Here is a 25,874-nt window from a genome sequence, read left to right on the forward strand (position 1 = left end):
CAATAACTGCATTATTACAGACTATTCAGATTAGGAGCATTTTTTTGCTGTGTACAAGACATTTTACAGCCTTAAGTTAAAATTCTTAACAGACCTCAACCTTGTACCTTTTACTGCTCTGCATGTAGAAATCATTCCTTTGAAGCCACTCTCTTCATTTTTTTGTATTTGTATGTGCATGTATTGTATCCATCAAATAGCTTTCAAATTTCTCTGCACAGTTCTGAAAGTAAACTTCTGAGTTGCTGATTCCTAAAAGGGCTTAAGTCACCCAGAACAAGACTGCTGGACATCTATTTGCAGATGCAACAAAGGAAGGAAAATATGGCTGCTTTATCACCCTATCACAATATAGATCTTAATAGTGGCTCTAACCCATTAACACTGTGGCATTCCTCCAGTAGCTCCAGGCATCTCTTTATCTGCTTCTCTTTCAGAGCTTTTCTATAACCTATAGAGTTATAGAATATAACCTATAGGACTACCAGTCCTCAACTTGTGACCACAATTGAGCCAGTGGTGAAATCTGAACCGGTTTACTACAGTGCGCAGTGCACACCATGCACCAAATGCGAGATGTGTGCGTGTGCAGTGCACACCAAAAGGATGCACGGGGTAAGTAGAACAGCAGGAGGGGGGCGTGATCAGCTGTGGTGCGCAATTTTTTTTTTTTACTTTTAAAAGTACTTTTTTTGCAACCTATTCGGCCAGAGGTTGTAAAAAAAAAAACTTTTAAAAGTAAAAAAAAGAGTCTCTGACTATCAGGCAGCTCAGCTGGGATCATCAGAGCCTTTTTTTTTTACCTTTTAAAAGCATTTTTTTACAACCTGTTCAGCTGAAAAGATTGTAAAAAAAATACTTTTAAAAGTTTAAAAAAAAAAAAAGGCTCTGACGATCACGTGGCTCAGCTGGGCACTGATGGGGGTGGGGGGATAGGGATTTTTGCTACCGGTTCTCCAAACCACCCACCGTCATCACTACTGGATCGGCTGAGCATTTCATCCCTGAATTTTGAGCCCAGAATTTCAGAGCTGATTTTTAACTGAAGAAGCTTCTTGGATGAGAAGCGAAACGTTTTCAAAGAAAAACCAGAAAGTCCAGTTGCTTCTTGAAAAAGCATCTTTGGGACATGTTTCTCAAAGCTTCATTTCCATCTGCTTCTTTAGACCTGAAGTTTGCCAGCCCCTCCTGTCTTTGACAAGGGCAGATGCTTAGGTGAGTGAAATCTGACCTACCCTGGAAAAATATTTGCCAAGGATAAGTAGCTTTTCTCTCCCTAGCTTTTCTGAAACAAAGGTGCAAGAAAGATGCACATGGATATGACTGGATCAAAGATACAGGTAAATAGAGATTCGATCCCCATGGCTTTTCAGTGAGGGTAGATTTTCATGTGCTTTTCAAATTAAGGATGAAGGTGCCTCATTTTCTCATTCTACCCTGAACAGGAGGTAGGAATAATTTGCAGGGATCTCTTTAGAGAGAGGATTACAGAGATTTAAAGGCCTAGATGGTGCCTCTTGGCAGAGATTTTTCACCGTTTCTCCTAAACGTAGGAATAATCAGATTTCTTGAAAGGAAGTTCAAGAGATAAAATTGACTGATAAGGATCAAACAACACCGAAGACTGGATTGTGTAGAAAACTCATGTGGGTTCATGTAATGTACTAAGCTGTGCATAAGGTTTACCTAATCCAAAACCAAACCGTGTAATGGTTTATGGGTAGTCCTTGGTGTATGACCAGAATTAGGACTGGAATTTCCATTGCTAAGCATGGTTAAGTGACTCACACCTGATTTTTACCACCCTTTTGCCATGGTTATTGAGCAAATTGTTGCAGTTGTTAAATGAATCGCATGTTTGTTATGCAAATCTAACTTCTCCCATTAACTTTGCTTGTCTGAAGCAAGCTGAGAAGGAGGCAAATGGTCACAGGTCCCTGGGATACTGCAACCATTACATGCCAGTTGCCAAGCATACAAATTTTGATCCCATCACTGGAGATGTTGTGATGGTTCTATGTGCGAAGACTGGACGCAAGTCACTTTTTTCTATGCTGTTGTAACTTGATAGATAGATAGATAGACAGACAGACAGACAGACAGACAGATAGATAGACTTTATTGTCACTTTGAATGTACACTAAACGTCATACATTAAAATGAAATTTTGTTGCATACAGCTCTCAAAGGGTCACCATTTCCAATATACACTACATCAGATAAACTCCCAGCCTGTGGACCGAATGTGTCACGTGCTGGCCATGCTCACGCCCAGTTTAGCGAAGGGGGTATGTTACATGATGCCACCGTGACGTGGGTTTGACACCCCTGCACTACATAAACATGACCAAATAAATAAATGCAAAATTATGCATATACCCACATATATGACACCAAGAAGCAACATAGTTTAGTTTGGATGTATACATGCAGGGGTGAAATGCTCCCGGTTCGGACCGGATCATCCGATCTGGTAGCAATGGAGGGTGGTTTGGAGAACAGGCAGCAATAATCCCTGCCCCCCCCCCCCATGCCCAGCTGAGCCACAGGATCATCAGAGGATTATTTTTTTTTAATTTTAAAAAGCAGATTTTCTTCGGCAGAAAAAATGCTTAAAAAACCCCAAAACTTCAGATGATTGCGTTGCTCAGCTGGGATCGTCAGAGCCTTTTAAAAGCATTTTTTACAACTTCTTCAGCCAAAGAGGTTGTAGAAAAAATACTCTTAAAAGTTAAAAAAAAAAAAAAGTTGGCCATGCCCACCCAGTCACATTACCGCCCTACCAAGCCACGCCCACAGAACCGGTAGTAACAAATTTTACATTTCACTACTGTATACATATACATGGCGAGAAAAACGAATCTTGCGAGTTTATCAGATGGATGGTATAGGGGATAAAGATGTTACAGGAAATGTGGTAGTCCTGCTAGAAATACTTCGAAGTCTCCTCCCAGAGGGGAGCAACAGAAACAGGCCGTAAAGTGAAGGTATGTGGGGTCTCTAGCAATGCTTTGAGCGCGAAACCCATAGTGCTTATAAGCAGTATCCTGAATAACGGGAAGCAAGCTTCCTATAATCTCGGCTGTCCTTACCACTCTCTGTATGGACTTTCTATCTGATGCACTGCTGCCACCAAACCAAACAGTGACGCAGTTTGTTAAAATGCTCTCAATCGTGCCTCTGTAAAAATTGGCCAGGACAGAAGGAGAAAGATGTGCTCTCCTCATCTGACACAGGAAATGCAGACACTGGTCTGCACGCTTCACTAAGGATGACGCGTGGAGAGACCAGTTCAAATTGTTAGTTATCTGCACCTCCAGATACTTAATAGTATTGACCACCTCTAGCGCTGCATCCTTGATACTGAGTGGAATATGACTATGCTTTCTAAAATCTATAACGATCTCCTTCTTTTGTTAACATTTAGAACCAAGTTCTAAATAGGGATGCAGTGGCTCAGGGGTTAGGACGTTGAGCTTGTCGATCGAAAGGTCGGCAGCTCAGCGGTTCGAATCCCTAGTGCTGCCGTGTAACGGGTTGAGCTCCTGTTACTTGTCCCAGCTTCTGCCAACCTAGCAGTTTCGAAAGCATGTAAAAATGCAAGCAGAAAAAATAGGGACCACCTTTGGTGGGAAGGTAACAGCGTTCCGTGCGCCTTTGGCGTTGAGTCATGCCGGCCACATGATCATGGAGACGTCTTCGGACAGCGCTGGCTCTTTGGCTTTGAAACGGGGATGAGCACCGCCCCCTAGAGTTGGCAACGACTAGTACGTATGTGCGAGGGGAACCTTTATCTTTTAGAACCAAGTTACTTTTATTGCACTAGTCCACCAGAGCCTTCAGATTATGTAGAGGGCTACCTGTAATCCATGTGGCTTCCTAGGTCTGCCTTTTACTTAACAGTTGTGAACCTGGGTCATTCTTAGGAGTTCTATCAGCTTTCAGCATGACATTGTAAAAGGTTTCTGCTCAGCCAGATGTACAGATTTGTGCGCATAGCTGAGTGGCATCCATTTACGGTGCCACTTTATATGATCATTATACTTTGGTATTAGACTTAATATAACTTATTCATATTACTGGGTGCCACAAGCAGATGATCATGGTTTCTTTTCTGAAGACACTTTTAAGGAAAGTAGAGCAAGGGCTAAAATTTCCCACCGCCAACATACACAAAAAGCAATTTGAATTAAGGAGGACTAAATCCATTTAGATTTACTTAAGCCTGTCATCACACAAATTGCAACTTTGCATCAAATGTATGACACACAACCTAATTCTGATGTCTTCGTGGCTTTGGCTGGATGACACTATATTTGCTCATAAAGTATTGCACGTTGCAGCATACCTAAAAGTATTACTTTCAGTACTTATTTAAATGTCTGAGCCTCTTAATTCTCAGTGCATGAAATACTTAGGCTCTGCCTCAGAATCAGGTGATTGGGAACGCTCAGAAATTCTACTACATCTGGGTTTACAGCACATGCTTATCCACAGTTAATGATGGGTAATCCAATTTTTGGGGTTGCCTCTGCCCTAGGCTAGAGAGCTGGCACACCTGGGCTGTAAACACTCCAATAAAGGAGAACATTTGTAGTTCAGGGTTGAAATGAGGGGCTCCCCTCTGAGCTTAATTATTTTCTTGCAGATATTTCAATGACCCAAACTGATGATGTTACCTAGTTTGGGTAATGAAATGCGTGCAAGAAAACAAACTCCGAGACACCACCAGGGAACCCTGTAAACAACTGAATGAGGACTAGATGGGAATCAAGTTTCTTTTATCTCCTTGCTCCCATCTTGCACTGTAGCCATCCGGATTTTACAGCCCAGAACCTGTGCGAATTCCAGGTTCAGTCCTGCAAGCATCGAGCAAATACACAGAGTTCCAGAACAGCTCCACCACCACGGACTCTTCCCTCCCCACGTCCATCTATTCGGGCCGGTCCGTTTCTCCCCGCGTTCGCTCCCGTCAAGCTGAGCGCACAATGCCGCCGTGAGCTAACAATGGAAAAGGCGACGCCGGGGGCGCAACCGCGATGCGCGCTGGAGGCAGCCTTTACGCGCGGCTTCGCCGGCAGATCCAGGCGAGGAGAGACGAGAGGCCGAGTTTCGTTGGGGATCCAGCCGCCTGCCTGCCCGTCCCTGGGGCGTCCTTGAGTCATATCGCGCCAGCTGTGGCTCCCCGCCAGGAGCCACCCTGCGCAGTCACCGGCTGCAGGCAGCGCTCGAGGCGCCCCGGCGTTGCCGAAGGAGTTAAGTGGGTGGAGCTGCGGGAGGCCAGGAAAAAGGAGGCAGCTCGGAAGAGGCGCTGCCACTGAACCAGCGCGCCCGGAGGGGGGTGTCCCTGTGCAGGCCGGCGAGCGAACGAGAGAGCCGGGGACGCCGGCGCTTGGCTGCTGGTGGCGCTTCGCAGGCCCTCGTCCCCAGCATGGAGGCGGTGATGGGCGCCTTCTTGCAGCTCCTGAGCTTCTGGTTCGCCCTGGCTTTCCTGCTCATCGTGCTGCCGTCCGTCTTCGGCTTGTCGCTGGGCATCTCGGAGTTCTACCTCCAGGTGCTGGTCAAGATCCTCGAGGTGAGTCGGAGGGCTTCCCCGGAGGGGTGTGCGAGGAGGTCGGCGCAAGGCGCAGTTTATCTCTCCCCCCCCCCCCCGCGCCTCGATTTCATGATAAGCCAGGCGACGACAACGCCCAATCGGCAGGGGATGATGGGGAGTGTCGTCAGGAGCGTTGAAGGAAAGCTTGGCCAAAGATACGCTTTAGCAGCACTTGCAAAGCTCGCCAAAAGCGGACCTTTCCCGCATGATTCAGCGATCTCTTAGGCGGTGGAGGGAGGCGAGACCCACGACCCCCCCTACCTTCCCACACACACTTTAAGTGGGTCCTGGGCCTGGCCAGGGGAGGGGATCGCGCCGGGTTGAGAGTCCGAGAATGGAGCCCTCCGCGTAAAGGAGAGGAACTGCGCGAGCGAGGTTGTTTTGGATTTGCAAACCAGCTTTGGACGAACCGCAATCTTTGCGTTACTCCCAGAGGATTTAAAAGGACTGTTAAAAATCCACCCTTCAGTACGAAATCCGCTCTCGAGGGATTATATTTATTAGGCCAAAGTTTTTCCAGGGGAAGCGGTTTGGCCAGGTGGAAGAATGGGCGCCTTTTGGGATTGGGAAGCTTGGGTGGAACAGGCGCTTTTAAAACAAGACGCCTGCCAAAAAGCTTGGGTTGTGCCAGGGCAAGGCTGCCTTGCACATCTCAAAAGCATTTCGTCTGAGCTACCTGGTTTAGTGTATTTTAAGGTACCTAGGCTATTGATTTTTTTTTATTTATGACCTGCTGAAATATTTGCTGCTTTGCTTTGGGCGGTTGTCCAGGAGTTAAAAACCAAGTGCAGAATTGTTGTTTTCCTCTTTGAAAAGTTTAAGAAGAACCCTGCTGGGAAATTCATGGTGAATCCACTGCACCACACAGGTGCAAACAAGAACGGTAGTATCCTACACATGTATGAGTTGGCATTGTAGATCAGTGCTGCATGAATAACCTTGGTGAAGTTGTCTGCCTCCTGTTAAGATTGGCAACCTATCTGTTCAGTGGCAGAGCCCCTCTTGGGATCAAAAATAAAATTTCTATTTAAAGGACAAATATCCAATTGTAAATGTGTATTGGTTAGAATGATGCAGGTGACCTTCAGTATAGTATAGTTTAATAAATTTAATAAATAAATTTACATCATTGCCTATCTAGCTGATGGGACTATGGGTGGCATACAATAAAGCAAACAAAACAAATCTTAAATAACCATTAAAAATAACATAAAATATAAATCTCATCATGAGGGAATGCACCAAAATCTCCCAATGCAACCATTTTGTCGGCTCCTTATTACAGTGGGATTCTCACCTGCTGAATACACGCGTGCGCACACACACACAATCTAATTTGCCAGTTTATTTTCCATTCTCCTTAATGTTTGTGGTATATATTTGTTTTTACTATCCTGAATATTTGAAGCCATCTGAAAACTTGATCACAAGCCGAGAAAACAGTTGCAGTCCTTTTTAGATCAGAAAATATTTTTGAAATTGACTCAAAGTTAAGCAGCTCCTTGAAATTAGACTACTGCAATTTGCACTAATTGGGACTGTCTTTGAAACCCCAGGTGGGTTTGGGGGGCATTGGTGTTCTACAGGGCAAGTCTAGTGCAGAAAAAGTCAATTTTCTGCGTCCCTTCAGATAGATGTCTTTAGCAGATTGGACCCGTAACATGTTCTTCCTTGCTAGACCTGATGGATAGGTAGATGTAACCAAGGAGAGAGATGGTCCCTCAAATAACCTGACCCCATGCCATTTGGGACTCTGAAGATGAAAACCAGCATCTTGAACTGAACCTAGAAGCAAACTGAGAACCAATGCAGCTTGCAGAACAGAAGTGTCATGTAGTGTTTTGTTGCTAGGAACACACACAACTCCCGTTTCATTTTGCACGAGTTGAAGCTTCCAGACACTTTACAAGGACAGCCCCAACTAGGTATGTTTCGGTACCTTCATTCCGGAGATGACCAGGGCATGAGGGCAACTTTGAGATTAATGCAGAAAAACAAATATAATTTTCCCCTGCTGCAGTTAACGGAGCAATTCGTAGTTTACCAGAGTTCATCAAAATGCAATAAAGAATCTACAAGAATGACAGAAATTTTGTTTGAAAAGCAGTGCAATGTAGAAAAAATATACATCATACCAGGGTTATCTTGGCCACTATACAATATATTGTGGAGGCTACCCTGATGTCAACTGGGGCACACCTACAAAAGCCAGCAACATGATCTGACCCTTCGGCCATTCTCTCCTCCACCCACTCCCACCCCCCATGGTGGAAGGTTTATGTGGGACATACCAGTTGATTTCATGATTTGACATTTTGGCATCAGCTCTTAGTTTTGAATCCATATACTTTATAATAACTAGGTTGATTATATTTACTTCTAAATTTATTTGTAACGAAGCTCAGATGTCTTCTCACAGTCAGGAAGCCTGCACTGATGGTGTCAATATGTATTTTAAATTGATATTTTAAATCTGTATATTTTATTGTTTTTATCTTTGGCTGTACACCTGAGTCCTTCGGGAGAAGGGCGGTATAAAAATTTAAATAAATAAAATAAATAAATAAATCTACTTCTGAATTTATTTGTAATGAGATTTCTTCTCATCCTAAGAAAATTGTTGGTGATGGTATCAACTATGTTTTATTCAAGAGAGACCATGCCATCTGTATCGATGGGTACACTTCCTTTTCAATGGGTGTCTTATAGCCATTATAGTTTTTTCTTGGTAGCTTTTTTGAACATTTTTAGAGTGCTTGAAGATAGGGCTTCTGTTTCAAAATCCAGGTATGATAAAGACCTTGCTCCTAGTTAAAAAAAACCAAAAACCCAGGAATTTGGTAGTACCATTTCTGACTAATGAATGCTGTGACTTTGGGATCCTCTATAAGGTCCAGGTACTATACAGGTCTGAAAGGAAAGGGGATTAAATTCAGCCAACATATTTTGACCTTTGTTTCTTTCTTGTCTTGCAAAATTTATTATCTTTGACTTTTTCATACTGATACTTGGGTTGCTGTTATGTAATATATTCAGATACTGATGCAAGAATCTATTTCATCTGGGAATAACAATATACTTGCGACTGGCGACACCCAGAGGAAGGGCTTTCTCTGTGGGGGCTCCCACCCTCTGGAACGAGCTTCCCCCAGGGCTTCGTCAACTTCCTGACCTCCAAACCTTCCGCCGCGAGCTTAAGACACATCTATTTATTTGCGCAGGGCTAGCCTAGGGTTTTAGTTTTTAAATTTAGTTTTTAATGGGGTTTTATATTATTTTATTTTAGTGATATTTTTAATTCGGCCTAATTAATAAGTTTTTTAATTGTTGTTTTTACCTGTATTATTTGCATGTTTTTATCTGGCTGTGAACCGCCCTGAGTCCTTCGGGAGATAGGGCGGTATAAAAATTCGAATAAATAAATAAATAAATAAATAAAATACTTAGTCCTTTTCCTGAAGTCTTACAAATGAAAAAAACCTCTGATTAAAATTGGAAAGATAACACACATTTGCTTTCCTATTAAATCTGATATCGTTTTTGATTCACAGCCTTCTCTTTGAAATTCAAGGCTGGCTACAGCCTGAACCTTTATAAAATACAGAGTACTCTCAAAATAAATAAAATCTGTTGGGAAACGGAATTGTTCCATTGTTTAATTTCCAGATGAGATAGAATAATTCCCAAGGTGACCTATTCTCTAAATAGAAAGGTAGAATATCTGGAGAAAATTGAATTTCCTTTACAGGGAATACCTCTTTGTGTTTATATATTTAATGAAAACAGCTACTTCTCTTGCCGCAGTGTTCCTTAAACTTTTTTTTGCCTCTGGGGAACCCTTTCCAATTTTGAAGATTATGGAGGATTCCCAAAGAGCTTTTATTTGAGAGTTACAGTGATCGATATTGACTGCATTAAAAATTAAATTGGTTCAGTTCTAGAATACAGGTACTCCTCGATTTATTACCACGATGGAGCCCAGAATTTCTGTTGCTAAGCAGAAGTGAGTTGTGCCCCATTTTTGCCACAATTGTTAAGTGAATCACTGTAGTTCTTAAGTGAATTTTGCAGTTGTTAAGTGAATCTGGCTTCCCCATTGATTTAGCTTGTTGGAAGACAGCTAGGAAGGTTACAAACACTGATCACGTGACCTCGGGATACTGCAACCGTCATAAATACATGTCGGTTGCCTAGCGCCCGTATTTTGGTCACATGACCACATGGATGCCGCAACAGTCATGCGTATGAAAGCCAGTCATAAGATACATGTTTTTCAGTCACTCAGTGAATGGTTGTAAATTGAGGACTACCGGTATCTTATTTTTAAAAAATTCTATTATGGTGGTACAATATAGGCATGTGTGAAATGAACACAACTGCACATCCTTCATCAAGGGGAAATGACTTGAGATGGTCGTTGGACCATGTGGCTGGTCAGGTGTCAGCCACGGGGCGCATGTCAGTCGTCCCTCCTGCTGCCCCTATCCATCCAAGCCTTCTGGTCAGTTAGGACTTCTTCTTCAGTATTGTGGCCCCATCCATCCAATGCAGATGGCAGGTGTGGCCAATTGCCATTGTCAGGGGTATCTACATATATTGCACAGCAGGTGTCCAAATGAATTCAGAGAGGCTGACACAAACTCGTAGTTTTTATATAAATGAATGTATTTGACATCTACGTTTGCACTAAACGAGATAGGCACGTCACCACATCATGAGGTAAATCATCAAGTGAAACAGCATACAGGGCACACAGTGGAAAAAGGCGGGGAAAAAGGGAGCCTCCCGCTCCACACCTCCAGCAACCAATCACAGTGCAGATAGCAGGAGCCGGCACTCTCCAACCAATCAACTACAATTGTGTGTTCTGGCTTATGGTATGACCTCCACGGTTCCAGTTATTAAATTTAAATATCTTTTAACAGCCATCCTATTCTGTTTACTGGGCCATGAAATGGGATTATTTCTCAAATTATTCAATGGAATTTTAATATCTATTTTTTTTAAACATATGTTGGCTTTTCTGGATCCCTGAGCTTGGGGAATTTTAAGAAACTCTGCCCTATATGTTCCTTTTTGTCCCCTGCCACTAATTCAACTTCCAGTGAAATGGGTCAAGGAACTGTGTACACTATTACTTTTAGTCTCGTTTCGTAAGACTAGAAAATTGTCCTGCTTTCTCATGCTCCACTAGCTAAAGAATGCTTGTGGTGTAAGCTTTCCAATTAGCCTTCTCTCCTTCCTGTGGTTGACACCCAAAATTTTGCATCCTTTATAGAATGAGTCAAACAGAATTCATGCCTAGAAACTGGTATAGGCTGATGTCTGTGTAGTAGCAACTTCTTTGTTTTTGGAATATCTTTTGTTGGAGAGCTTAATAATATAAAAAGATAATGCAAACTGAAATCAGAGAAAAGAAAGTAGAAAGGAAAAAAAAAAGAGCGCTAAAAATTAGAAAAAATGTTTAAAGAAGAGACTCACAATTGCCTTTGCAACAAGTGCAGGCAAATTTAATACCCACACACCCTATAAAATTACTGTATATACATAATTTACTTCCTCTCATAAATATAGCAGCCATTTCACAAATTATTGTTTCTGTGCAAGTATCAACAAAAAGTTTGTAGAAGGTTTCCAGAATTTTATAGAAGTATTTCTTATATTAAACTTACTTTAAAATCAATTTTATATTCCTCTTTTTCCTTCTGATAGTCTTGCTCGTTAAATCATCCAAGTGCTGTTGTAGAATTGAATCTCCGTTTAGATTTACAAGGTCCTCGATTTACAACCATTCCGTTAGTGTCCGCTTGAAGTTACAGCGGCATGGAAAAAAGTGATTTAGGACTGTTTTTCATTTATTTATTTATTTATCATATTTATATACCGCCCTATCTCCCTACGGACTCAGGGCGGTTTACAGGCAGTTAAAAAACATATAAATACAGATTAAAACGACAATTAAAAAACTTATTCTAAAGCCCAAATCATTAAAACAGTATAAATAATAAAAAACCCCTTAAAACCAATTACTTTAAAAACCTAATCCAGTCCCGCGCAGATGAATAAGTATGTTTTAAGCTCGCAACGAAAGGTTCGGAGATCCGGAAGTTGACGTAGTCCTGGAGGGAGTTCGTTCCAGAGGGTGGGAGCCCCCACAGAGAAGGCCCTTCCCCTGGGTGTCGCCAGACGGCACTGCCTAGCTGACGGCACCCTGAGGAGTCCCTCTCTGTGAGAGCGCACGGGTCGGTGAGAGGTATTTGGTAGCAGTAGGCGGTCCCGTAAATATTCATATTTACAATCATTGCAAGCATCCCCAATGCCCGCATGATCAAAATTTGGAAGCTTGGCAACTGGTTCATATTTATGACCATTTCACGTCCTGGGGTCATGGATCACTTTTTGCGATCTTCGGACAAGCAAAGTCAATGGGGAAACCAGATTTGCTTAACAGTTGTGTTACTAACGTAACAACTGCAGTGTTTCACTTAACAGCTGTCGCAAAAAAGATAGTAAAATGGGGCAAAATTCACTTAACAACTGTCTTGCTTAACAACAGAAATTTTGGGGTCAAATGTGGTTGTAGGTCGAGAACAACCTGTAGTTTATATCACATGTCAAATATTTCTTTAAGGCTTTAGAAATCTCCTTTTCTAAATCCAGTGATAAGTCAGTTTTGTCCAGGCCATTTTCCATCCCTTAGATTATTATCATTTGCATTTTTACTTTGATTGTCATTTCCACAATTCCTTTATTTTCCAATGTTTTTACATCAGTTGTTTTATTACCGTTCCTTCTTTAGATTCTTCTTCAAAAAGCGCATCCCACATTTTTCTGGTGTTTTGGGAGGGCTAATTTTTTTAAAAAAAACCCGCCCCGATTTTTAAAGTTTTCCATAATTTTATTTATTTATTTATTTATTTATTTATTTATTCATATTTGTATACCGCCCTATCTCCCGAAGGACTCAGGGCGGTTCACAGGCAAATAAAAGACATTTATGTACAAATTAAGATAACCATTAAAAAACTTATTCTAAAAGCCAAATTATTAAAATAATATAAATATTAAAACCAGTTTAAAACCCCTATAAATTTAAAATCTAGTCCAGTCCATAATGAAAGTTAGGTGTTAACTTTCTAATGTATGTTGTTCTTGTGGTTCATTAAACATGTTTTCCTGCTTAGGCGTAAAGTAATTTTCAAAATGTAAATACAGCTCACCTGGGTTGTTCTCTGTTTGGTATAAAATAACAGACTGCCCCAGCTTAGCAAACACTTATGCAAATGAATGGAATGATGAATCACAGTCATTTCCTATTTTGAAATGCCTCCAATAGTAGCTTTTCAGTAGCAATTTAATTGACAGTTTTAGAAAGAAAAAAAACTTACTACAGGTAGTCCTCGACTTATAAGCACAATTTGGACCAGAATTGCCATTGCTAAGTGAATGGCTGTAATCAAGGTAAGTGCAGAGAGAGACCTCCATATTTTTAAAAAAAAAATAATTACTAGATTTAAATGAACAACAAAATTGCAGCAACCCCCCCCCCCTGATTTTAAATTAGAGAAATGTACAGTATGACCAGTTAGTGTGACCAGCTAAAAATAAACCTCATTTGATTCAGTTTTTATTATTATGGTGCAAACAGTTGCTAAAGGTGGTAGTTGCTAAACAAGTCTCCATGATATGAGAATGACAGGTAGTCCTTGACTTACAACGGTTCACTTAATGTCCATTCAAAGTTACAGTGGCACTGAAACAAGTGACTTATCATTTTTCACACTTATTACCATTGCAGCATCCCCATGGTCACGTGAACAAAATTCAGATGCTTACCAACTGATTCATATTTATGACGGTTACAGTGTCCTGGGGTCATATGATCACAATTGTTACCTTCTCACAATAAAGTCAATGAGAAGCCGGATTCACTTAACAACCATGTTATTAAATAACTGTAGTAATTCACTTAACAACTGTGCCAAGAAACAGTGTACAGTGGGGCAAACTTCACTTAACTGTTTCACTTAGCAACAGAAATGTTCAGCTCAATTGTGGTTGTAAGTTGAAAACTACCTGTAATCTTCTTGTTTCCCATTCTTGCCTCTTTTCATTTGACTTACCGTATACATGTTAAAAAACTGGAGATGGCATGCATATTATTTTGTAATTTTATATGGGCCTAACAAAGGTACCGTTTTCATGTTGAGTTTGGATTCTTTAATTTGTTGAACAATCCTGATTTTCTATGTAATACATGTTCCTGTGCCTTGCTTTGTTCTTAAGTTGATGCTTTAATTTTATAATTACAAAAAGGAGATTTTTTAAATCCCATTTCTGCTTTATTTGGGGAGCTGTTTCAGAAGGCTGTTGGTTGGAATAACATTCTAGGACAACATTTCTCAAACTTGCTGCAGTTGGTTCAGAATGCAGCTGCGCGGGTGATAGAGGGAGCCCGTCGTGGCTCCCATGTTACACCAATCCTGCGCAGACTGCACTGGCTACCTGTGGCCTTTCGGGTACGCTTCAAGGTTTTGGTTACTATCTTTAAAGCGCTTCATGGCATAGGGCCGGGTTACTTACGGGACCGCCTACTACCACCGATTGCCTCCCACCGACCCGTACGCTCTCACAGAGAGGGACTCCTTAGGGTGCCATCCGCCAGGCAGTGCCGACTGGCGACACCCAGAGGAAGGGCTTTCTCTGTGGGGGCTCCCACCCTCTGGAACGAGCTTCCCCCAGGGCTGCGCCAACTTCCCGACCTCCAAATCTTCTGCTGCGAGCTTAAGACACATCTATTTATTTGCGCAGGGCTAGCCTAGGGTTTTTAGTTTTAAATTTAGTTTTAATGGGGTTTTATACTATTTTAGTGATATTTTAATTTCGGCCTAATTAATACATCTTTTAATTGTTGTTTTTATTTGTATTATTCTTATGTTTTTATTTGGCTGTACACCGCCCTGAGTCCTTCGGGAGATAGGGCGGTATAAAAATTCGAATAAATAAATAAATAAAATAAATAAATAAACTTTAGAAATTACAGACATTACGTCCCAGAATTTCAGATCCAGGTTGAGAAATATGAATCTAGCAGAAAGTCTGGAATAAGACATTCCTTTAAGCCAAAAAAAGAGGAGTTGCTTGATTGTGGCTTTCTGTGTAATGTGAACCACCATAGCATGGAGCCTTTTCCTATGCTACTTGGTCATGTTGAGGTTCAACTTTTACCACTACTTTGCTGTGTGGAAATTTTTGGATTTATAGTTTTCAGTACAGTACATGACACTTAAGTCATATTAGCTGTAATGTGGCATTTGGTTTAACTATGGTTAAAGCTATATCGTTGGTGAGGTATGCAAATCCAGCCATGTTTTCTGGCATAATTGCAGTACATGAACAGATACCTAGTAGCCAAGCGTAACCAAGATATGTATGGGCTTGAATTCATGGTGGAATCTTGGTTACTCTCATTATGTTGATGTTCTGTATAAAGCTTTTGAAGATATGATTGGTTTTCCAAGCCTTAGGTAAGACAGATATAGCTCCTTGGGTGTATTCGTTTTTCTATCTATTCAGGTAATCTTTGACATTCATTTAGTGACCATTTGAAATTATGAGAGCCCTGAAAAAGTGATTTATTATGACCATTTTTCATTATTTTTTAAAGAAAGAGCTTTAAAATGAGAAAGTGGTGGGATTATCATTCAATGAATGGACCCTTCTGATACGAGACAGCAAATGGTATATGGGTAATTCACCAGTTGATTCACTGACAACTAATCAGTGCAGATATTGTTGTGCGGCTTGACCTGAGCTGGAAAGAATAAGAGAATGGACCTGATTGTTCTGTCCTCACTACACATTACCTGGTGTGTAGCTCAACATGCAGCTATACCCTCCTATCCTTTAATAAGACAGACCGTAAATCTTGATACTTCATTAAAGAACAGGATGAGGTGAAACAGCGATGCCATGTATGGGATATAGATTTTGTCTTCAGAAGAACATGTGTCACAGACTAAGCTGGATTCTTCTAGACCAGGGGGATCAAACTCGATTTCCTTGAGGGCCGCATCAGGGAGCTGGAGTAGGCTATTGGGCATGGCCAGGGTGAGCATGGCCAGCTCGATGTCACTCGTGTTGGGGGTGCCTGTGGTAGCCCGAGCGCTCTGCCAGCGAAAACGGGCTCCAAAGCTCCGTTTTTGGCTGCGACGACCTCCTGCAATCCTCTGCCAGTGAAAAGGGAGCTCTGGAGGGCCGTCCACAGCCTTCCCAAGCTCCGTTTTTGCTGGCAGCGGCACTGCGGGCCGGTCCTTCTTTGTTTCCAGGGTGGCCCCAAAGGCCAGATCTAAGCACCCAGCAGGCTGGATCCAGCCCCCGGGCCTTGACTTTGATTGACGCCCTTGTTCTAGATGTTTCTGTTAGCTCAGAATGTTACAAAATTGAGTCTGGCTTAAAAAATGCTACCAAAGCCAATGTCCTAAATTAGGGGTCTCCAACCTTGGCAACTTGTGGACTTGTGGACAAGTCTTAAAGTTTCCATGGTTGGAGATCCCTATTCTAAACAAAGAAAGATTGTCCCTGGCCACTATATGGGGCTCAACTTAACACATGCCAGAGAACAACAGTATATAGCTACACAAACTCTATGCTGGAGACATGACACTGATAATAACTCAGAAGAAGAATATAGGGCCGGAGTAGGTAACTGATAAATTTACAACCTGTGGACTTCAACTCCCAGAATTCCTGAGCCACCCATAGTTGCCCACCCCTGATACAAGGAGTTGTATTAATTCCACAGTGCCTCTCCTGTCAAGTGTTTAATAATCTGGTTCAATATATTGCTTAGTCATAATTCACTCAATAAGTTGTTGTGAACTGGGCCGTGTGTTTAGTTAAACTCAATGGAGCTTAGAGTTGCAGTTCTTGGTACAGGTAGTCCTCAGTTTATGATCGCAGTTGACCCCAAAATTAATGTTCCTAAGCGAAACAATTGTTAAGTGAGTTTTGCTCCATTTTATGACCTTTCTTGCCACAATTGTTATGTGAATCACTGCAGTTGTTAAGTTAATAACACAGGTTGTTAAATGAATGTGGCTTCCACATTGACTTTATTTATCAGACGTTGGCTGAACAGGTCGCAAAACATGACCCCGGGACACTGCAATGGTTATGAATACATGCCAATTGCCTAACATCTAAATTTTGATCACATGATTAGGAAGATGTTGTAACTATAAAAAACGGTCATAAGTCACTTGGTCAATGCCACTGTTAACTTCGAATGGTCTCTGAGCAAATAAATGATTGCAATTCGAAACTACCTATACTGTTAACAATGACAGGCTGATATTTATTTATTAAATTTATATGAGAGTCTAGTGCAGTGATAGTTAACCTTTTCGCCATTGCATGCCAGGAGGGGGAGGGCTTCGGGGGGTCACACGCACGCATGCCCACACTCATAATTCTATGCGACCGGAAGTTGGCAAACGGGCCGTTCCTGGCCTCTGGAGGGCTTTTGGGGGGTGAGGGGTGGCAAAGGCCATTTTCGCCCACCCCAGACTCCTAGAAAGGCTCTGGAGTTTGGGGACAACAAAAAATGAGCTTTCCCCACCACCCCTGAGGCCTTCCAGAAGCAGGAAACAGCCTGTTTCCCTATTTCTGGTGGGCCCAGAAGGCCTGAAAATTAGCTGGCTCACGTGCCCACTGATATGGCTACGCGTGCCACCTGTGGCACACGTGCCATAGGTTCGCCATTACAGGTCTAGTGGCATCAGAGACTAAATTCCTTACATTGTGCTTTTTTATAGCAAGAAGACGTAATTCTTGGCAATGCTGTCATGCTACCTGTGCTGAGGTGGTCTGGGTGGTACTAAGGTTGCCTAGTTGATACTATAGACACTTTCCTAGGCAATATTTGCCTTACCTGATCTTTTTCCATGAACATGTTTTTATTTAAAAAGTAGGGAGATGACATGCTGCAAAAAAGCCTCTAGCATCCAGGAATGCTTCTGAAGTCCATCAGCTTCATGTGTGGCTGTTGCCCAATGCTTTGTTGGACTGTCTGGCCAGAAACAAGAATAGCACAGGTGGCTGATAGCATTCAGGTACAATTGTAACAAGTTAAATGTCCCTACAGCAGCTGCTTTCTGAATGAGTGAAGACTGTAGTATCTGGTTTGCCAGAGCTCCCAGAACAGGTTGTCACATTCCAGATGTGCCCCAAGCAAAAAGTTTGGGATTCCCTGATATGAAACAGACTCCTGTTTTTTCTAGCCTTAACCCTGTTACTAACTTAACAACTGTAGTGATTCACTTAACAACTGTGGCAAGAACGGTTGTAAAATGGGGCAGAATTCACTTAACAACTGTCTTGCTTAGCAGTGGAAATTTTGAGCTCAGTTGTGGTTGTAATTGGAGGGCTACCCATATTTTAAAATAGAAGTATTTTTAAAAATGAAAATGGATACAATCTTCAGGGCAAATAATTGGCTCCAAAAACTGTCTAAGCCAGTTAAAAAAAATAATAGATGTGTTCAGAGGGTAAATGGAAAAAAAAATAATGCAGGGGTGCATGTAGACTTCTTTAAAAGCTGGTCTCTGATTTCTCCCTTTTTCCAAATAGTGGGCCACACTGCGAATTCAGAAAGGAATCCGAAGAGAAAAGAAACTAATATCCTATAGTTCAAGTGGTAAGTTGCTTATTACAGCTTTAAATTCTAGATAACGGTATAATAATAATCTGAAGGAATTATCCTGAATGTCGGTTAACGTAGTGTTTTTTTTGTAGCTCAGAGACATAAAGATCTGAGAAATGCTTTAGAGCAGGGGTCTCCAACCTTGGTAACTTCAAGCTTTGCTGGCTGAGGAATTTTGGGAATTGAAGTCCACCAGGCTTAAAGTTGCCAAGGTTGGAGACCCCTGCTTTAGAGTGGTGTTTTTCAACTTGGCTACTGGAAGATGTGTGGACTTCAACTCCCAGAATTCCGCAGCCACCACACATTACGCAGATGTGTGGAAGAAGTTCACAAATCTTCCAACGGCCAAAGTCATTTTTTTCCGCCTCAAGAAGCAATTTCCAAGTAGGAACCAAGTCAGTTGTAATCTTTTCTTTAATTAAAGCACTTCATTTAGCCATCTCCACTCATTCCATCAGCTTTTGCAGCCAATTATGTATTGTGGAATTTAAAGCATCTTTTCATTTTTAATTAGCTTTTAAAATAAAAAATAAAAATTTTAATTAAAGCATCTTTTTTGTGCATAAAAGCCTTCTTGCTGATGTCAGCCTATTTAAGTTCAAAGTTCCACATTTTTTCAAGTTTTTTTATCCATTAGGGCTAAAAGAAAAGCTTCTCGTTTTATCTTTATATTTAAGAATCTTCTGCATTAATATGTGAATCCTACTCCAGTATTTTTTTGTTAATATATAGTATATTTACTATTTATCACTTTGTCCCTATCTATAATTGCCTAAAATAGCTTCTTTTTATCTAGATGTTGAAATAAGGCACAGCATTTTAGATATGTCATGTGACTAAGAAGTAGGCCATAGTTGAAATTGGGAAAGTAATTATGCTCTTACAGGAACTGTTAAGGAATTGGAAATGTTGCTTGAAATTCATGCAAATCGAGAAACATCATTTCCAGCTTGGCTAGCTTAATACAGGAAGCAAAAAATTAGCATACCCCTGGTAATGAAAAAGTAGTACAGGTACCCCAGTTCCTTTACCGCCCATTTGAAATTACAACAGCTTTCATGCTTACAACCATTGCAACATCCCCATAGTCATGTGATCAAAATACGGACACTTGGCAACGGACTCATATTTATGACGGTCACAGTTTCCTATAGTCATGTGATCCCCTTTGCAACCTTCTGACAAGCAAAGACAATAGGGAAGCCAGAATCACTTAACAGCTGTGTTACTAACTTAACAACTGCAGTGATTCACTTAAAAAGTGTGGGGAGAAAGATTGTAAAATGGGGCAAAATTAACGACTGTTTCGCTTGGCAATGGAAATTTTGAGCTCAGTTGTGGTCGTAAGTCGGATGCTACCTGTAAACCACAAATTGCTAAGAATCTGGGAGCTTTTCAGGACAGCCAAATCTAGATGCTGAGAAGGTTGTCCATAGTATCAGCTATTAGTTTACATTTCGTTTTGGTGGTATTTTTTCTTTCTTATCTCCCTCTCACAGGCCTAAACAGTAAAGTAATTGATACTTTCCTGGTATCTTTGTCTACAACCTGCCCCACTTCTCATTGTGAATTGTGTGACCTCTGGGGTAATGACTCATCCTCCAGCAATGTCACTCGTCTTCTTTAGCATATTATCTCAAGAACCTGGTTTACATAATTTATCAATGTTGAGTCAACTCAAACCAGATGTCAGAGGCTTCCCATATCAATAGCAACTGTTCTTTGAGGCCACCACAACAGCCTCTTCTCTGTATTCACTGGGATTTGTCTTCTGTTAGAGTACAGGTAATCCTCGATTTACAACACCATTTAGTGACCATTCAAAGTCACAACATCACTGAAAAAAGTGACATACGACCATTTTTCACACTTATGACCATGGCCAGTATCCCTGTAGTCACATGATCAAAATTCTGGCAACTGGCTCGCATTTATGATGATTGCTGTGTCCTGGGATCATGTGATCCCCTTTTGCGACCTGACAAGCAAAGCCAATGGGGACAAAGCAGATTCACTTAACCGTGTGACAAAAATTGCAATGATTTACTTAGCAACTGTGTCAGGAAAAGTTGTAAAAGGGGGCAAAACTTGCTTAACAAATGTCTCCACATAAATTTGGGACTCAATTGTGGTCCTAAATCGAGGACTATCTGCATCAATGAAAGTGACACCAGTTGTTCCCTGGATATGTATTATGCATTGTTTTTGCCTTTGTCTAATTTTACTTCCTCATTCAGCTGTGTTCTCCTTCTCTTTTCCCTTATTCTGAAGTTATCATTCAGAGAGAGCCAACCACCATGGAGAAGGAGATGGCTGGCAATGGCTGCAGAGACTTTGAGCTCTCTGACGTCTTTTATTTTTCTAAGAAGGGCTTCGAAGCCATTGTGGAAGATGAAGTCACCCAAAGATTCACATCAGAGGAGCTGGTTTCCTGGAACCTCCTCACCAGGACCAATGTCAACTTCCATTATATCAGTTTACGACTGACGATTGTGTGGGTTATCGGAGTCTTTATGCGTTACTGTTTCTTGCTTCCTCTTCGGTAAGTCGAGCTGGTACCATTATAGGGAATAGTTTTAGACAAATTGACTGTTGGTCCTTCAGCATCTGCAGGGGAAGGGCAAGCATTCATGCCTCATTGTGCTGTCATGCAAATGACATGAATCGAGATACAATGGATGCAAAGTGCAGCATTGCAGGTAGTCCTCGGTTTAAGACCGTTCATTTAACAATAGTTCAAATTAACAGCCCATGAAAAAGTATTACGACCCAAATTCGAACTTACGACCGTAACACTATATTAATTGTCACTTGATCGCAATTTGGGTGCATGGCAATTGGCTTGTATCTACAACCTGTTGCATCATCCCACAGTGATCACATTTTGTGACATTTTTTTGCCAGTTTCCAGCAAAAAAACCCAACAACCCCAAAACCCAACACCATTGGTTAAGCTGGGTTTGCATTTATAACAACTGCATGACTTGACTTCGGACTGTTGTCAAATTGGATCTGGTCATGTGATGACTCAACGTACAACCACTATGACTTACAGTGAAAATTCTGTTTTCATTTGTGGTTACAGGTCAAGAACTTACCTGTATACTCATTTGTGTGATGATGTTATGATATATGTGACATCTTTGTGACTTTTTATGGATGATCTCCTTTTAAATGCTGGTCTCTTTTACAGTGACATTCTCCACCTGGTCTGAAGGTAGATAACGATCGTTTCATAGAGAATACACCAGAGATCTTTTGCACACAAAACATATGTTCAGTTTCAAGACTTGCCAAAATATACCACCCCAGAAACCAAATGTTGCAGGGTTTGTGATGCTCCGGATGTAACTCACAAGCTATTTCCTCATTTGGCACCTTTAATATAGGATGGGTGAAATCTAAAAATTTTCACCTACCAGTTTTGTGGGCATGGCTTAATTGGTGGGTGTGGCTTGATGGTCAGGTGGGCGTGGCCAATAACAATAAATAATAAAAATAAAGTACACAAAACAATAAGAGGTACCAAAAACCAACTTTCACACTTTACACATACACACACACAACACAACTGACTCACACACAATGTAAAAGCAGCTGCACTTCACCCAAAAATGGTCTCTGCAACAAGCAGGAACCTTACATAGCCACAAAAAGCTCAAAAACCAACTTTCACACTTTACACACACACAACACAACACAACGCCACTGTGGAAACAGCGAAGGACCGGCTCGCAGTGCCTCTGCCAGCAAAAACGGGTTCCCAATCTCAGTTTTTGCTGGCAGAGGGTTGCTGAAGGCTGTCACAGCCAAAAATGGAGCTCAGGAGCCCGTTTTCGCTGGCAGAATACTCAGGCCACCGCAGGCGCCTCCCAACACAAGTGACATCAAGCTGGCCATGTGCACCCTGGCCACACCCACCCCAGCCCCCTGAGGTCAAATACAACCCCGATGCGGCCCTCAATGAAATCGAGTTTTACACCCCTCAATAGTTGCATTTTATACAGGGGCGGTCAACCTTTTTATACCTACCGCCTACTTTTGTATCTCTGTTAGTAGTAAAATTTTCTAACCGCCCACTGGTTCCACAGTAATGCGTCATGTATCGTCGTCAGCGCATGCCTCTCACGCATCGTGGATTGGGTTTGGGAGGGGCGCCGGCTACCAGCTCTGCTTGTCTGTTACTGCTAGGTGGTGTGGGGGGAGATGCGCGAGCTATTCTGGGACGAGGCTCTATTGTTTGTAGTCGCACTCTAGCGCCATTTAGTTTCACTTACATAATGTGAACTAAATTTATGCGCGGGCGATACAAATAGTATATTTTCAGAAATTTAAATTGTCACGGGGAATTTTATGAAAACCTAATGAAAATGTTTTTAAATAATGCTATGAAATTTTTTTAAAAAGTCAATTAAATTAAAAAAAGTGCTTCAGTATCAGAGAAAACCCCTGCCGCCCACCATGAAAACTGGAACACCCACTAATGGGCAGTAGGGACCAGGTTGACTACCACTGGATTTTATACATGTAGTCCTTGATTTACAATGGTTCACATACTGACCGTTCAAAATTACAATGGCATTGAAAAAAGTGATTTACGACCATTTTCACCCTTAATGACCACTGCAGCCATTCCCATGGTCAAGTGATCAAAATTCAGACACTTGGCAATGGATTCATATTTATGACCGTTGCAGTGTCCCGGGGATCATGTAGTAAACCACCTTTTGTGACCTTCTGACAAGAAAAGTCAATGGGGAGTCAGATTCACTTAACAACTGTATTACTAATGTAACAGCTGCAGTGATTCACTTAACAACTGTGGCAAGAAAAGTCGTAAACTGTTGCTTAGTAACGAAAACGTTGGGCTCAATTGTGATTTTAAGTCGAGGACTACCTGTACAGGGGTCTCCATGCTTAAGGGCAACTTAAGCATGGTTGGCTGAGGAATTCTGGGACTTGAAGTCCACAAATCTTAAAGTTGCCAAGCTTGGAGACTCCTAGTTTAACTACAACCTGAGCCTTGACACTCTGTTTTTCTTATCATAGATCCATAGTTTTATGTGTGCCAGGTGGATGTGATTTGCTTTTTTTCCTCTAAGCTTGTTTGACTTGAAATGGGTGAAGGAATGCTGATATTAGCCAACATGTATATATATCAGAAGTGAACCATCTTTGGGGTGTGTGTGTGTGTTGTAACTCACACTTTCACGTTTCTAATATTTGAAGTTCTGTGAACTGATCAAATACAATTTTTAAATCCAACAAAGGCAGTTTCTATATCATCTCTTGTTGAAGTGAACCATCAGAAAGACTATTGTTTAAATTGGTAGACTGCCAAGTCTGAAAGCCTCATGGTAGCTTACGGCAATATAAAACCACAGTTAAAATGTCCATGTCAAATATTTCACTGCTTGGGTTTGCTGAATATTTACACCATATATAATAGCATGCTGTTACCTAGTACTGAATACCGGTAGTCCTTATGACCACAATTGAGCCCAAAGTTTATGTCGCTAAGTGAGACATTTGTTAAGTGAAGTTTGTCCCATTTTGCAACCTTTCTTGCCACAGTTGTTAAGTGAATCACTGCAGTTGTTAAGTTAGTAACACGGTTGTTAAGTGAATCTGGCCTCCCCATTGACTTTGCTTGCCGGAAGGTTGCAAAAGGGGAATCACATGATCCTGGGACATTGCAACCGTCATAAATGTGAGTCACTTGCCAAGCGTCTAAATTTTGATCATGTGTCCATGGGGATGCTGCAATGTTCATAATTTTTTTATTTTTTTTTATTGGCCAAGTGTGATTGGACACACAAGGAATTTGTCTTGGTGCATATGCTCTCAGTGTACATAAAAGAAAAGATACGTTCATCAAGGTACAACATTTACAACACAATTGATGATCAATATATCAATATAAAATCATAAGGATTGCCAGCAACAAGTTATAGGCATACAGTCATAAGTGGAAAGAGATTGGTGATGGGAACTATGAAACGATTAATAGTAGTGCAGATTCAGTAAATAGTCTGACAGTGTTGAGGGGATTATTTGTTTAGCAGAGTGATGGCCTTCGGGAAAAAACTGTTCTTGTGTCTAGTTGTTCTGGTGTGCAGTGCTCTATAGCGTCGTTTTGAGGGTAGGAGTTGAAACAGTTTATGTCCAGGATGCGAGGGATCTGCAAATATTTTCACGGCCCTCTTCTTGATTCGTGCAGTATACAGGTCCTCAATGGAAGGCAAGTTGGTAGCAATTATTTTTTCTGTGAAAGTGTGAAAGAAAGGTCATAAGTCACTTTTTTTAGTGGTGTTGTACAGTAACCTTGAACGATCACTAAATGAACTGTTTTAAGTCAAGGACTACCTGTGTTTTCTAGCATTTCATGCTCATTTCATTCTTCTTCCTTTATAGATCATCTTTTGCTAATTTAGCCCACTTCCATGTCTATTGAACACATTATTTTATTAATATTATGTATTAAATTCCTATGCCGCCCATCTCCTCTACAAGCTGACGCATTCGAAGAACACACCTTTAGAATGCCTTTAGAGAAATAGTTAAAACTTCTGCTGGTGTGTTTATGTCACAGCTAACAGTTTTACAGATATGCCACGCCTGATTGCGTTGTATACATCAGCACAGTTGTGAGTATTTGAATCGGCATCTTGCCATTTGCACAGCCTGGCTCTCCCTATATTTACAAAATGCAAACATTGTGGTCATAACATAAAAGTTCAGATTGCATAATTCTCATGAGAAAGCCTTTGTGTTAACGATTTCTAATTTTTTATAATGGCTTGTCAGGTATTGAAAAGGCTGCTTATATAATAAGCTGGCTTTTTCCAGCTTATTATATTTCTGGGGCAGAATAAGCTTAAAGCTAAAACAGTCATGGATTTAGATTACTGAATGTCAAAGATTTTGACTGCAGGATCCTTTACATCGGGGTGAGTGTGTGTGTGTGTGTCCAACCTTGGCTACTTTTAAGACCTATGGACTTTAACTCCTAGAATTCCCCAGCCGATTCTGGGAGTTCACAAGACTTTAAGTTGCCAAGGCTATACATTCTTAAGAATGACTGAGTGCCCCAAACGGCTTTGTTTTATCCATTGATACTTTCTGTATTAGAAATTAAAACTGAGAAATTTTAAAGTATTTTGTTTGACTTCGCAGTTGCTTGAACGGCTCCTGGGGGAGCCCAGGATGGCAGCCTTTAAGATCCAAAGAAAAAGATGGTTTCTAGGGCTCCCTAGAAACCCCCCCCTTGAAACTCTGTGATTTAGATGATTATTCTTAATTTTAGGGTTTTCTGAATTGGAAAAAAAAAAGCACCCTTTTGAGTGTATCCCTTTGACTGGCTAAGCAGCAAGCAGATCAAAGCAGGCAAAATTGTATCCAGAATAACAAGTCATTAAAAATAGGATGCTAATGAGCCTAATTAAAATTAAAGAATGTAAAGAATGTTTTGTAGGTGTTGTCTAATTAGGCATTCCCCTAATTTCCATAGGATGCTGCTAATTGCTTGCTGAGCTTTTGGAATAAAGGCTCTGAATAATTGCACTGAAACCTGGC

At 41.2% G+C, this 25,874-nt stretch overlaps 1 protein-coding gene across 1 annotated transcript in view; it reads left to right on the forward strand.

Annotated features, from left to right (window-relative positions):
• Nucleotides 1-5,282: 5,282 nt before the first annotated feature.
• GPAT3 (glycerol-3-phosphate acyltransferase 3) overlaps nt 5,283-25,874 on the forward strand; it is a 36,451-nt gene continuing 15,859 nt past the window's right edge. Inside the window, exons 1-3 of the mRNA XM_058193373.1 lie at nt 5,283-5,575; nt 18,227-18,293; nt 20,571-20,841. Coding sequence (XP_058049356.1) covers nt 5,432-5,575; nt 18,227-18,293; nt 20,571-20,841 — 482 coding nt within the window. The 5' untranslated portion in view covers nt 5,283-5,431. The remainder of the gene's footprint in view (nt 5,576-18,226; nt 18,294-20,570; nt 20,842-25,874) is intronic.

This window comes from Ahaetulla prasina, chromosome 8, assembly GCF_028640845.1.
Source record: "Ahaetulla prasina isolate Xishuangbanna chromosome 8, ASM2864084v1, whole genome shotgun sequence".
Lineage (NCBI taxonomy): Eukaryota > Metazoa > Chordata > Lepidosauria > Squamata > Colubridae > Ahaetulla > Ahaetulla prasina.